This window comes from Lepus europaeus, chromosome 17 (genome assembly GCF_033115175.1).
Source record: "Lepus europaeus isolate LE1 chromosome 17, mLepTim1.pri, whole genome shotgun sequence".
Classification (NCBI taxonomy): Eukaryota; Metazoa; Chordata; class Mammalia; order Lagomorpha; family Leporidae; genus Lepus; species Lepus europaeus.
This window is the reverse complement of record NC_084843.1, coordinates 33,180,160-33,195,554: the sequence shown is the minus strand read 5'-3', so window position 1 is coordinate 33,195,554 and position 15,395 is coordinate 33,180,160. Positions and strand designations below refer to the sequence as shown.

General features: G+C 41.3%; 1 protein-coding gene across 3 annotated transcripts in view; it reads left to right on the top strand.

Annotated features, from left to right (window-relative positions):
- The window catches only part of ENTPD1 (ectonucleoside triphosphate diphosphohydrolase 1), a 183,223-nt gene that overhangs the window by 142,331 nt on the left and 25,497 nt on the right, over positions 1 to 15,395 (top strand). For all 3 annotated transcript variants that reach the window (XM_062214724.1, XM_062214723.1, XM_062214721.1), the window contains exons 5-7: positions 4,990 to 5,149; positions 5,835 to 6,074; positions 7,964 to 8,224. In XM_062214724.1, the coding sequence (XP_062070708.1) occupies positions 4,990 to 5,149; positions 5,835 to 6,074; positions 7,964 to 8,224 (661 nt within the window). The remainder of the gene's footprint in view (positions 1 to 4,989; positions 5,150 to 5,834; positions 6,075 to 7,963; positions 8,225 to 15,395) is intronic.

The following is a 15,395-nucleotide window of genomic DNA, read 5'->3' as shown; positions in this document are numbered from 1 at the left end:
TTGTGTATTAATTACAAAGTTCGACCAATAGTATTAAGTAGAACAAAAAAATACTAAAAGGGATAAAGTATTAAGTTGTTCATCAACAGTCAGGACAAGGGCTGATCAAGTCACTGTTTCTCATAGTGTCCATTTCACTTCAACAGGTTTCCTTTTTGGTGCTCAGTTAGTTGTCACTGATCAGGGAGAACATATGATATTTGTCCCTTTGGGACTGGCTTATTTCACTCAGCATGATGTTTTCCAGATTCCTCCATTTCATTGCAAATGACCGGATTTCATTGTTTTTTTACTGCTGTATAGTATTCTATAGAGTACATGTCCCATAATTTCTTTATCCAGTCTACTGTTGATGGGCATTTGGGTTGATTCCAGGTCTTACCTATTGTGAATTGAGCTGCAATAAACATTAAGGTGCAGACGGCTTTTTGTTTGCCAATTTAATTTCCTTTGGGTAAATTCCAAGGTGTGGGATGGCTGGGTTGAATGGTAGGGTTATATTCAGGTTTCTGAAGAATCTCCAGACTGACTTCCATAGTGGCTTTACCAGTTTGCATTCCCACCAACAGTGGGTTAGTGTCCCTTTTTCCCCACATCCTCTCCAGCATCTATTGTTAGTAGATTTCTGAATGTGAGCCATTCTAACCAGGGTGAGGTGAAACCTCATTGTGGTTTTGATTTGCATTTCCCTGATTGCTAGTGATCTTGAACATTTTTTCATGTGCCTGTTGGCCATTTGGATTGCCTCTTTTGAAAAATGTCTATTGAGGTCCTTGGCCCATCTTTTAAGTGGGTTGTTTGTTTTGTTGATGTGGAGTTTCTTTTTTTTTTTTTATTTTTTGACAGGCAGAATGGACAGTGAGAGAGAGAGACAGAGAGAAAGGTCTTCCTTTCTGTTGCTTCACCCTCCAATGGCCGCACGGCTGGCGCGCTGCAGGCGGCGCACCATGATGAACCGAAGGCAGGAGCCAGGTGCTTCTCCTGGTCTCCCATGGGGTGCAGGGCCCAAGCACTTGGGCCATCCTCCACTGCACTCCGGGCCACAGCAGAGAGCTGGCCTGGAAGAGGGACAACCGGGACAGAATCTGGTGCCCTGACCGGGACTAGAACCTGGTGTGCTGGCGCTGCAAGACGGAGGATTAGCCTATTGAGCCACGGCGCCAGCCGATGTGGAGTTTCTTGATCTCTTCGTAGATTCTGGTTGTTAATCCTTTATCAGTTGCATAGTTTGCTAATATTTTTCCCATTCTGTCGGTTACCTCTTCAGTTTCCTGACTGTTTCTTTTGTAGTACAGAAACTTCTCAATTTGACGCAATCCCAATAGTTAATTTTGGCTTTGACTGCCTGTGCTTCTGGGGTCTTTTCCAAGAAGTCCTTGCCTGTGCCTATATCTTGCAGGGTTTCTTCAATGTTCTCTAACAATTTGATGGTGTTGGGTCGTAGATTTAGATCTTTAATCCATATTGAGTGGATTTTTGTGTAAGGTGTAAGGTAGGGGTCTTGCTGGAAACCTCTTGAGTCCACAAATCTGTCTTTATTTAGACAAGGCTATAAGCAAATTGGAATTTCTCTCCTCCCTTCAGAGAAAGGTACTTCCTTCTATTATGGCCCGTTCTTTCCAACGGGATCTCACTCACAGAGATCTTTCATGTAGGTCATTTTTTGCCACAATGTCTTGGTTTTCCATGTCTGAAATGCTCTCATGGGCTTTTTAGCCAGATACAAATGTCTTAAGAGCTGATTTTGAGGCCAGCATGCTGTTTAGGGTGTTTGTCATTGTATGAGTCTGCTGTGAGGCCCGATTCCCATGTTGGATCGTTCTCTCCTTTTTAATTCTATCTGTTATTATTAACAGACTCTTGGTCTCATTTATGTAACACACCAAATTCTAAAAATCCCAAAGTCCATACCTAAGAAAGGAAATTTCAATAGGTGAGTAAAATTCCCCAACTTTTAGTATGTATAATGGGGTGATTTTAAGAATGTAAAAATAAAAGACCTTTTGCCTATCATCCCATGAGGAATTCAATGGGGAGGGAGCCTCAGAAGAAGACTGAAATTATGTACACTGGAATTTGGGGCAACAGATTTAGCCAATCAACCTCTGAGAGTAGGAGCACCAGAAGTCACTCAAGAGTTATCTCAAGACGAATAATCACCACTAGCACATGTCCATGGGCACCTGTATGCATCGTCTGTCCTCTTGTTCCTCTTTCATTTATTCAGTGTGTTGAGTACCTTACTCTGTCTTTGTTTTTTTCCCCTAAAGAAACCTTTTATTTAAGGAATATGAACTTCATGCATTTCATAAGTTCAATAATTTGCACACAAAAAACTGTTCTTCAGCAGTGGAGACAGGGGTTGTTCAAAGTCTTTGTATCTTGAAGTTAATTTCACTTCTTTTTTTTCCTAAATAAACTTAATCAAATTTAAAGAAGCACCCAAGAATGATACATCTTTTGTGAGCACTTAGACATAATTATAATACAACTCTTTGAGGACAGAGGTCCTACATGGGAAGTTAGTGCACAGTGACTCCTGTTAATTTAACAATACTGTCATGTATGATGTAAGTGATCACCCGAGGCTCTTGATATAAGCTATCTAGGCTATGGAAGCCTTTTTAATCCATGAACTCTGTCAGTATTTAGACAAGGTCATAAGCAGAGTGGAAATTGTCTCCTCCTTTCAGAGAAAAGTACTTCCTTCTTTGATGACCCCTTCTTTCCACTGGAATCTCACCACTGATGTCCTTCATGTAGGACATTTTTACCCACACTGTCTTGGCTTTCCATGCCTGAAATGCTCTCATGGACTTTTCAGCCAGACCAGAATGCCCTAAGGGTTGATTCTGCTTACTCTGTCTTTTAATATAAAATTAGGTGACTTGGCCCTCAAGGAAATCAGAATTTCTATAGAAGGTGATGAGTTTTTTTTTTAAGTTGTTATTTATTTTTATTTTATTTGAAAGGCAGGAAGATTAAGAGAGACAGAACGTGATCTTCTATTTGCTGATTCATTGCTCAAATGCCTACAACATCTAGGGCTGGGCCAGTCTGAAGCCAGAAGTCTAGAATTCAGTCTGGCTCTCCCTTGTGGATATCCAGAACCCAAGCACTTGAACCATCACCTACTGCCTCTCAGTGTGCACATTAGCAGAAAGCTGGATTGGAAGCAGAGGAGCCAGAACTTGAACCAGGCCCTCAGATTAATTATTTAATAGAGGAGTGCTCAGACTTGCCATGGGAGCACATTGGGCCCTTTGTAAGATGAAAGCAGACCTAGAAGACTTACCAGAGAGGAATATACATGAGCTCAATCACAGAGGACAAGTTGGAGGCTGGGGGAAGGCACTACAGGCAGAGAAGACAGCATGTGTTTAGCAACCAACTCTTCTTTCAGCACCTGTTATGTGTCAGGGACTCTTTTAAGTGCTGGGGAGACAGCTTTGAACAGGACAATGTCCCTGGCTACATGGAGCCTGATTTCTAATGAATGTTCAAAGGTGGGGAAACATGAGAGATCAGGGTATATTCAAAGGAAAGTAAATAGTTCTGCACAGTTCTGCATGTTATAAAATCCTAACAATAGGGGTCGGTGCTGTGGCGCAGAGGGTTAAGGCACTGGCCTGAAGTGCCGGCATCCCATATGGGCGCTGGTTCTAGTCCCAGATGTTCCACTTCTGATCCAGCTCTCTGCTATGGCCTGGGAAAGCAGTAGAAGATGACCCAAGTGTTTGGGCCCTTGTACCCATGTGGGAGACCCGGAGGAGGCTCCTGGTTCCTGGTTTCAGATCGGCGCAGCTGTAGCCATTGCAGCCAACTGGGGAATGAACCAGCGGATGGAAGACCTCTCTCTCTGTCTCTACCTCTCTCTGTAGCTCTGTCTTTCAAATAAATAAAATAAATCTTTCTTAAAAAAGTTGTAACAATCATAGCAGCTCATAGTTATTGAGCCCTTGCTGTGAACTTAGCACTGTGCTAGGCAGTTGTTTAACCATCACAACAACTCTATGAAATAAGAAGTATTAACTGTCATTAACCAGAGAAAAAGGCCGTGGCTTACAAATGTTGTCAGCTCACCTGAAGTCACATTCCTAGTAAGTGGTAGAGCTGGAGTTCTATGTGGGATTCTGAGAAGGCTGGGTCCAGATCACAATGGCCCATGCTAGGAATTTTGGGGGTAATCTTGGAGATAGTGGGGAAGCCATCAAAGTTTGTTACACAACAGGTGACACTAGTAGAGAAGATGAATCGAAGGGAGGAAAGCTAGGGATAACAGCTAGGCATACAGTAGGAAGCCATTAGGACAAGAGATTACAGGGCTTTAATCCAAGTTGGAAGTAGCATCCTGTCACTCCGAAGCCCTCAGTGTTACATAGCCTAGATCTTGGAGGCAATTCATTCCATCTTTATTATGACAACCCAGAAAGACTCTTTCTTTAGACCTCAAGGCCTCGAGCTGACCCAAGAACCAGGGCAAAATATAAGGATTTCCTGAGTCTGGCAAAGAGGAAGTTGGGTACTTGCCTGAGGTCATTTTCTACCTTATTTCTACCAGAGCCCTAATTGAAACCTCCAGCAGAACTGTATAGTCATGTGGGAGCCACCAGTAATGGCTAATACAGCACACATCAGCACTAGGTGTTGTGATAAAACAGTGCTGGCTACCACCACCACCATAGTAATTTTATGAACTCTTATCAACTTTCTGAGCCAGAAAATGGTAGAATGAAAATGGCATTTTAATAAGACCAACCTATACAAGGATCAGAAAGATTTGGTTTCTAAGAAAGAGAGGAGTGAGTTAAAAGGTTGGTCTCACCTCATCTCAAAGGAGGGTTCCTCCATCAGTCATATTTAGGGAGCCCCATCTCTCTGCTTACTCCAGTGTTTACTTCCTAGGAACACTGAGTGGAAGTCCTAGCTGAAGTGGGAAGGTAGAATTACTGAAACAAAAATGATAGCTTCAGCTCTTCCTTTGTGTAGGAATGAAAGTGAAACAGTGGCAGACAAGATCCTGGATATGGTGTCGAAGACCCTCGACGAGTACCCCTTTGACTTCCAGGGTGCCCGGATCATCACTGGCCAAGAGGAAGGTGCCTATGGATGGATTACCATCAACTATCTTATGGGAAATTTCCCTCAGGTGAATAACTCACAGCACCCTGGAAGTGGCTTTTTGTAGAACATGGCCATTGCTTACCATAGGCAGTGCTTGTGCCACTAGCTAGAATGAATGAGTGAAAGAATGTACTCCCACTTTTGTAAGATTCTTTAGAAGCATAATTCTCTCATGAGAACATCTACTATTGGGGGATAAGAAGCCGTATTTGTGCTTTAAGGGGATATAGAGGAAAGTAAAATTCTATTATTCAGAGTTGCTAATATTTGCCTAGTTCTGTATGTTTTGTGCTGTGCTAAGCACTTTTCCTGTGCTGTTTGACTTCATCCTCAGAACAATAGTATGAGGCTTTCTTATTATCTCTAGATTAGAGTCCCAAATGATATTGAAAGAGGGCACTTACTCTATCCAAGGTCACACAGTTAGTGAGCAAGTGAATGGAGATTTGAATTTGAGTCTGTTTAGCTCTAGATGCCCTGTGATACTACTAGACATCCTTGCTATTCTACTGTGCTGCTGCCATCTGAGCTCTCTTTGAAGCCTCTCTTTTCTTGCTGTTAATATGATGCAGACTCAGAGACCTCCAGTGAGCTCTGTCTCACCTTTCTGCCCCTGCTTCTTTGCCTTAGGAAGTTCCTGAGTCCAAGAAATAGTGTTGAAAGCAGGATGCCAAGAGGCTTCTTGTGCTGGTGACTGTCCTCTCTTTCAGAAATCAAGTTGGTATGGTCTGATCTCACATGAAGAAGATAAACAAACCTATGGAGCTCTGGACCTTGGGGGAGCCTCTACACAAATCACTTTTGTGCCCTCAAGTAATGAAACTATCGAGTCCCCAGACAACTCTTTGCAATTTCGCCTCTATGGCAGGGACTACAACGTATACACACACAGCTTCTTGTGCTATGGGAAGGATCAAGCACTCTGGCAGAAACTGGCCAAGGACGTTGAGGCAAGTATAACTGAATCCAGACCTGCCCTTCCCACATCTGGGTTTCCAGCCCCCACATCCTGTTGTTTTCTCTTTATAATTCAGTAATTGGTCTGAAGTTGGTTATTGTACTTTCCAAACCTTTTCAGGCAGACTATCATACATCTGGTCGACCCCTGTCAATGATTCCATCCAAACACATCCCCTCCTTTGTTTGTTTACTGTACTATCTCCAAGGACACCACTCAGAGCCTCTCTTAAGAATTAATTTCTCACCCCTGTGAAGTTGATAATGGAAGTTACATGCTGGAGTACTATTGGAGAGAGAGGGAGGCAGAACACTGCAATTTATAAGCCTATCTAGACTACTTTTTAATTTCTCTTTCCTACACATTACAGGAAACAAGTTGTTAGATTTGATCTGGAGAATAGGATTGACAAAAAAGCACTTCAGAAAGTAAACAGAATTTATCAACACTTGAAATCTTGTCCCCAGATGCTTTCTGCATTTTTTGAAGGCAAGAAAAGTTAAACATTCTGAATGTCATGCAAGTACTAGGCACACCCTGACAAACAGAGTGAGGGTGTTACATCCAGCTGTTCTCTATCGCTACTGAAAAGACACCCAGTTCTTTGCTTTTCCAAGGCACCCTCTGGTTCTGACAACCACAAGTGGGGGCTGCAGAGAGAAGCTCACTGAACCTCAAAGCTCCACCAAGCTTCTTACCACAGCAAACCCTTTTCTTCTCTTGTAGTTGTATAAAAAACCACTTTGATACAGAATATAATATGTCACGATGAGCCATAGTCACCACGCTGTACTGCAAAATAGTAGAACCCGTTACTTTCACCGTACTGTGTTTTGGCATCCATTATCCAATCTCTCTTATCCCCTCCCTGACTCCCTGCCTGACCTCTAGTAATCTTTTACATTTAGATCAAATATATATCTGTATACACACACACATACACACATGTTCACACACAAATATAAAAGAGCCCATGTGATATTTGGCTATGTCTGACTTATTTCACTTAACATATGATCTCCAGTTCCATTCATTTTGCTGCAAATGTCCAGATATTATCCTTTTTAAGGCAAAAAATATTCTATTATATATATATACATATATATATATATAATTTTCTTTATGCATTCATCCAATGATGGAAACCCAGCTTCATTCCATATCTTGGCTATTGTAAATGGTGCTACAATGAACATAGAGTGCAGGTATCTCTATACAAAGAAAAGATAAGGAAATCGAAGGGCTGATTGCCTGGTATGGTGAGTTTAAGCTATGAATAATTACTGAAACGTTTCATGTATCCCTTAAAAAAGTGCAAGTGTTACATGTTAATCCAAAGTTTAGAAATAAAAAAAAAAATACCAGAGAAAACCCTACCAAAACATTTTGATACTGCTGGCGTAAATGACCTAAGGGCCCTGCCAGCTCTTGGAGCTACTGATTCTCTCCTTGAGGAGTAGAGAAGGGTACTGTATGAAGGCTACTGGGAAACTACCCTCAGGCTCAAAATTTTGAGAGTCTTAAAAAGTTTTCATTGTGAATCTGCTTCTGATCTATGTGGTTGGGACTAAGCACAAGGGACATTCCAGACTAATGGCATTTCTGGGCCCTGTTTTCACTACATGGACAGTCTATAAATAGACAAATATATTTATATCTGAAACTACTTCTGGTGCCTGTTATACAAACCTTCTTCTTCTTCTTCTTTTTTTTTTTTTTTTTTACTTATTCCCACGGATGAAAAGGACAGGGCATGGGCATATTGATGTCAGGGCTAAGTGCTGGGATGTTATAAAATACATATGCATTGTTGAAGTCAGACTGTTCCTTTTGTACCCCAAACATTCACACGTGATGCCTTCAACTGATTTTTCCATTTAGGATACAAGTAATGGAATCCTTAAAGACCCGTGCTTCCACCCTGGATATGAAAGGGTAGTCAACATAAGTGACCTTTACAAGACCCCCTGTACCAAGAGATTTGAGAAGACACTTCCATTCCATCAGTTCCAAATTCAAGGTGTTGGAGACTATCAACGATGCAATGAAAGTATCCAAGAGCTCTTCAATACCAGTAACTGCCCTTACTCTCAGTGTGCCTTCAATGGGGTTTTCTTGCCACCACTTCAAGGGCATTTTGGGGTAAGTTTATGAAACGAAGGGTGATTTTGGTTCCAAGTTACAGAGTATGTGGCTACAAAGGATTTAAATAATAGGATTTCTTTTCCTGGCACAGAATAATAAGTCCAGGTAAACAATTAAGGGTTAGTTCTGTGGCTCAGCAATGTCATGACTCGGGATCAGCTTCTCCACTTGCTTCTTGACCTTCCCGTGGTGCTCCTATGGTAGCCACTGCTTCAAGTGTCATCTTCACATGAAAAGCCAAAGCAGGAAAGCAGTTCAGAGGCTTCTTTTGTGTGCATCTCTCTCCCATTGTGCAGAAGTGTTAACAGACATCTGTTCAAATCCTGTTGCCCAGAACTTGGTAAAATGCACACCTCCAAACCAACCTGATTAAGAGAAATGGATTAATATGATTGGTTTTGACAAATTATTATTCATCCACTGGGGAGTCTTTCTGTTTCCTTCTACCTAGGCAAAAATCAAGATTCTGGAAGCAAGGAAGATGGGGGATGGCTCTGGAATAGGCACCCCTTGGCATCTGCCATAAGTGGTTTCTCAAATGTCGGAAGCAGAAGCAGCAATCAGATGATTCAGCTGAGGGTTTTCCTCTGTAAAGACATGTGGGAGGCCGGCGCTGTGGCGCAGTGGGTTAAAGCCCTGGCCTGAAGCACCAGCATACCATAGAGGCGCCAGTTCTAGTCCCTGCTGCTCCATTCTCTATCCAGTTCTCTACTAAGGCCTGGGATAACAGTAGAGGATGGCCCAAGTCCTTGGGCCCCTGCACCCAGGTGGGAGCCCCGGAGAAAGCTCCTGGCTTACTCTGGCTGTTGTGGCCATCTGGGGAGTGAACCAGTGGATGGAAGACCTCTCTCTCTGTCTCTACCTCTCTCTGTAACTCTGTCTTTCAAATAAGTAAAATAAATTTAAAAAAAGACAGGTAGGAAGTGGAGATTCAGGAAAACAGTGAAGGACAGCATCATTTGTATTTCATTTTGAAGAGCTTAGAGATTTTTTGAATCCCAGCTTCAATTTTTTTCTATTCTTAACTACCCAAGGATAAATTTAAATATTTGAATAAATCTGCCTATTATTCAAATTTCACATTTTAAACCTGGAGACCAAACATTATTGTAGTCATAATTAAATAATATATTGTAAAATTGGTCAATGTAACAAGTGCCAATTATTGACTAAGCACTAGACAAGGCTATTTCCAAAAGTTCATGAAACAAATAGAATTAAAAGATCAAAAAAGCTTTGAAATTCATACATTGTTTATTCATAATGAAAATTTTCAATTAAGTTTTTGAAGATCTCTCATAAGCATGCAATTCCAGTTTTTTTGCACCAAAATAAACATTTTAATTCTTTTTTCCATAAACTTTTTGAAATCCCCATTATGCCCATTATTTATTCAAGATATCGTTCAAAGAAATAAGGACCTTTGTCTACCTTTGCAGTCTTCCTTCCTTTTCAGAAAATAGATCAGCATTTATGGAATGAGGTTAAATTCCCCTCAAGGACCTCGGAAAGAGAGTTTCTTGCAAAGTCTCTGTCACTGTGGAGAGGGCACAGACCCAGTTGTAATCAGACCAGATTTAACTCATGGATCTTGTGAATTGTGAGCTCTTTACTCCCTTGGTCTCTGGCAGAACAATTGGCAGTGTTGTAGATCCTGGCTTACTTTAACCATGGACCAGACCACAGCTTCCTTTTCCCTCCAGATTCCTGGAGGAAATAAATGGCAGGACAATGACTGAAAGAGAAATATTTGCTTATTAGTTGGGCCCAAACTTCAATTCAGAACAAACAAAACCCTTGCTTGAATGGCCTGTAGCTGAGCAGGCACTGGCTACCGACCTCGGACTTTTTGGGCCTGGCACTTGCCTTCCGTCAAGTTCCTAGAAGGGGAAGGAGGGTGCCACAGAGGGAGGCAGAGGCCAGGGTTGCTGGAGATAGCCAAGGTCTTTTTCATTCCAGTACTGCTAGCTGTTAGCACCTGTTAGGCCATTGAGACATGAATAGTTAATCCCAAGCTCAATGAAACTGACCTAAAAACCAGTGGAATTTTTATTGCTCACCCATAATTTGGCTGCAAGCCCCTAACCTGGGACATTTCAAACTGCTAAGACAATATATTGTAAATAAATGACTCCTCCAGCAGACCTTTCTGCCTGTCCCCACGCACCTTATCAGGGTCAGTGTGCCCTCTGCATGGCCACTGACCTCTCCCAACAAGATTAAGAGGAGACAGCCCACTGCCAGGAAGGCTGAAATTCACTTTCAGACCCCACTGTGTTGTGTGTCTGTCCTAAATAAAACCTCTTCCTCCTTGGCTGATTGTCTCTGTGTCTCCTTTGGTCCTAAGGAATCCTAAAACGTAACACTAGCAAGGAAATTTGAAAGAAAAGTCATTGAAAGTGGAATGAAAAGTTTATTTTGGTGCCAGTCGTTAAAACGTCTTTAAAAAGTAATGAAGGATATATTTTATGAATAAACTATGCATGGATTTTAAAATTTTCTTCTACCAAAATAAACATCTTTTAATTATACTTTTTCATGAACTTTTTGAAATACCCTCATCTTCAAAATACCTGTGTGTTGACTTTTCAAATTCTCTGAAAGGTTTGCTTCTTGGGGATCATGGCTCAATTCCTGCCTTTAAGCTTAAGCAAACCCTTCTTTGGAAGGATGGAATTTCTTGCCTTTGAATGTGAGTCTTCCAAACAAGGTAGGGAAGGGTAGGAGCTGGAAAAGAGTGGAGGAGCCTTGAGATCCACCTGGGAGCTTTTCTATTTGGTCCTTTTGTCCATCATTGTTAATTGTTCTTTGGTCTTCTGAACTTTAGCTTGACAGTCCTTAGACGAGCTCTCTGCCTTCTGAACAGGATCTTTCTTCTCTGGATACAGCCTCAAGATCAGCACTGTCCTGTACCTGTTCATACTTCAGCAGTTTCTTTATGCTTCAGATTCCAAATCCTACATCTTGAATCACAACTATTTGCAGCACAAAATTCCAGTTGCATTCCCATTATTTCCCAAACCGGTAAGGCTGGGTGTTCTCAAGCCACAGAGAATTTATGAGGGAAGGAATTTTTGCCCCAATTGCATTCAGCACTAATGATCTAATTCTTTGCTTGTAAATATAGTATTAAAACCATTAATACTCTTGTCAGCTTCACTACACTTTGACCTCGGTTGCTAGACAGAATCCAATGTTGTAGGCAAATTAGAAACACCAAAAAAGAACAGGAAACATCTGCATGGAATTATTTTTGAAGTAACTTAGAACTTTTTATTATTTTTTTTAAAGACTGCTTTATTTATCTTATAGTCAGAATTACAGGGAGAGAGGGAGAAACTGAGAGAGATATTCCATCCACTGGTTCATTTCCCAGATGACTGCAATGGCCAGGGCTGGGCCAGGCCAAAGCCAGGAGCCAGGAGCTTAATCTAGTTCTCCCACTTGGGGCCATCTTTCACTGCTTATCCCAGGCCATTAGCAGGAAACTGGGTTAGAAATGGAGGAGCTGGGACATAAACAAGTGCCCATATAGAGATGCTGGTGTCACAGGTGGCAGCTTTACCCACCATGCCATGATATCAGCCCAGGAATTATTTTTAAATTCACAGTATGTCATCTATATAAACAAGAAAGGGCAAAAACAAATTCAATACAAAACTGGAATTTCAGAACATTAAAATATATAAATGCATATGTGTTCACACCAATGTGTGTATATAAATTTGAGCTTCCTAGTATCCAATGGGAAGAATAAGGCATAATCAGATTACATAATTTTCATTTCATCTAGCACATTAGATCCCAGTGTTGGGATTCCAAGGGATATATTTAAACTTAGTAAAGGAATAAGATTTATTAGCAAAGTAAAAGTACATATTTAAGACAGAGTACAGGCATGCTCTGGAGGGAGGTACAGTCCATAAGGTTTGGGGCCATATCTTTATGTGATCTGGAGGTAAAAGGGGTAGTGCTTTGTAAGTTCTCCAGGAAAGCGAGAAATTTCTCAGAATTTGGTGACTGCCTGATTTCTGAGCTTCTTAAGAAGTCTCAGAAGTGTCATGGTGTCAGGTGCATCATGGGATTGGGGATGTCACCCATGGTAATCTCATTATAATTAACTATGGAAATATGGTCAGCAGACTATTTTTGGCAGGTACTGGTTCTGGCCAGCAGCTCTGCTACAATAAGTTTTCAGGTTGCCAATTATGGGAGGGGACCATGTGGTGACATATTCTGGCTTTTTCTCTGCTCCTCTTTACCTAGAACACTATGGTAAAGCAGAGCTATTCCTAGAATTGTATCCCAAAGATACTTCACAAACAAGATTTTATTAGACAATACCTTGATCATATTTCTTTAAGTTGTATTCTCTATCCAAAATACTTGAGACCAAAAGTATTTCAGATTTTGAAATATTTGTATAGACTTTATCAGTTGAGCATTGCTAGCCCCAAAATCCAAAATCTGAAATGTTCTCTGAAACTTACATGTCAGAAAGTTTCAGGTTTCAGAGCATTTCAGATTTTGAATTTTCAGATTAGGGATGCTCAACCTATAGCAACTTTAACCCAAAGGCATATTAAGAAGCCAACCCATTGGTGGCAATTCTGTAATGGTTTGAGATGTTACCGGTTTTTGACAACCAAATTGATGGAAAAAAATAATTCAAAGCTGAAAAGGGAGAGAGACCTATATCCTCCAACTTGCCTTCCATAAATATTCTTTAAGCTAGCAAAGAAGATGAGGAGCTGACCATTAGAGGTTGTGTCCTCTGAAGATAATCTGGCATGTTTCTATCCTGAGTTGCTGTTTACATGAGGACGTACAGGCTATAGACACCAGTCAAGTATGAGGATGTACAGGCTATAGACACCAGTCAAGTAAAGAAGTACAGTAAGATTAATTTATAATATGGAAATTAAGGAGCTGATCACAGATTTTGACCTCAGTGGTAGGACATCTCATCTGTATCTAAAAGACTCAGGGGGGCTGGCGCCGTGGCGCAGTAGGTTAATCCTCTGCCTGCAGTGCTGGCATCCCATATGGGTGCTGGTTCTAGTCCCGGCTGCTCCTCTTCCTATTCAGCTCTCTGCTTTGGCCTGGGAAAGCAGTAGAATACGGCCCAATTCCTTGGGCCCCTGCACCCACATGGGAGACCTGGAAGAAGCTCCTGGCTCCTGGCTTCAGATCGGCGCAGCTCCGGCCGTTGCAGCCACCTGGAGTGAACCAACAGACGGAAGACCTTCCTCTCTGTGTCTTCTTCTCACTGTCTGTAACTCTATCTCTCAAATAAATAAAATAAAATCTTTTTAAAAAAATAAAAGACTCAGGAAGTCTTAGAGCTAAGTTAGCATTTCCCTTAAGAATTGGCTTTGCATCAATTCTGGCAAAAGACTACCTTCTGTATATTGTCCCCAAAGCCCTAGTCTAAGAGTAGAATCAAGAAGATTTTTTTTAGGCCGGTGCCGCAGCTCACTAGGCTAATCCTCTACCTGCGGCACCAGCACCCTGGGTTCTAGTCCCAGTCGGGGCACCGGATTCTGTCCCGGTTGCTCCTCTTCCAGTCCAGCTCTCTGCTGTGGCCCAGGAAGGCAGTGGAGGATGGCCCAAGTGCTTGGGCCCTGCACCTGCACGGGAGACCAGGAGGAAGCACCTGGCTCCTAGCTTCGGATCGGCACAGCGTGCCGGCCGCAGCAGTCATTTGTGGGGTGAACCAATGGAAGGAAGACCTTTCTCTCTATCTCACTAACTCTGCCTGTCCAAAAAAATAAAAATGATAAATGATTTTTTTAAAAAAAGACTTTTTGAGTTGTCTACCACAGCCACAGGAAGAAGCATGGTGATATAACCTTGAACTGTTTTGACTTTTAGCAATGAATCTTCCTGGGTATTAAAAGGAGATGATGGCGTCTTTTTTTTTCCCTCTTGGGATTAAAAATGGAAGATTTCTTCTTCATGTAGTCAAAGAAAAAATACCCTACACCCTATCCTATCCAATCAACACCTTATTTTTCTCAGTTGAATTCCACTTCATGTTGGATGAGAAGTATTTCACTATAGAACAGACATTTTCCAGAGATTTTAGAGACTAATATAGATATTAGCACAATATCTGGTGGAGTTTTGAAGAACATGTACAGAAAGGAAAACTACAACTTAGGCCCTGTCACATAGAAGATTTTCAATGAAGGTTGGAAAGTAGATGGAATGAAAAAATAAATGAATATAAATATGAATGAACTGGCCCCTGGAGCAAGTAAAGAAAAATAGATGACATTACTCTAGAACACAATTATCTAAGAAACAAAAAAACACATTGTCAGCTCAGCCAGCAGAACTTGGCCTTGAATTCTAAGACTTTATCTGTATTGTGATTACCAAGACATGGTGTATTTCCATATTTTAGCAGGGGAGGGAATAGATGGAGGGAATATAAAAGTAACATGACTATCATAGAAAACTTATATATATATATATATATATGTGTATATATATATATGGAAATGGAGATTTTAAACATTGCTTTAAATTTTATTTAGGTATTTGTAATAATAAGAAGACCTTATTTATTTACTTGTAAGTCTAAGTTACATATAGAGAGACAGAGAGAGAGAGAGAGAGAGAGAGAGAGATCTTCCATCTGCTAGTTTACTCCCCAGGTAGCCACAACAGCCAGGGCAGAGCCAGGCTGAAGGCAGGAGCCAGGAGCTTCTTCCAGGTCTACCGCGTGGGGTTCAGGGGCCCAAGCACTTGGCTTATCTTCCACTACCTTTCCCAGCTCATTTGCAGGGAGCTGGATCAGAAGTCAAGCAAATAGGATTTGATCTGGTGCCCATATGGTATGCTGGCACTGCAGGTGGCAGCTTTGCCCACTCACTACTCCACAATGCCAGCTCCTAGTTGACTTTATTTTGAGAGAAGAGTCTAAATCATCACCAATCCAGCCAAGGCAGGAACTAGTAGCAAAATATTTAGATTTTGCTGTCTTTTTCTTTTTGGTGGCAAAATATACATAATGTAAAATTTACCATTTTAACTACTTTAAAACTATTTTTAAATGTATAGTTCTGTGGCATTATGTATGTGCACACTGCTGTGCGACCATTTCTACCACCCATCTTCAGAACTTTTTCATCTTCTCAAACTGAAACTCTGCATCCATGAG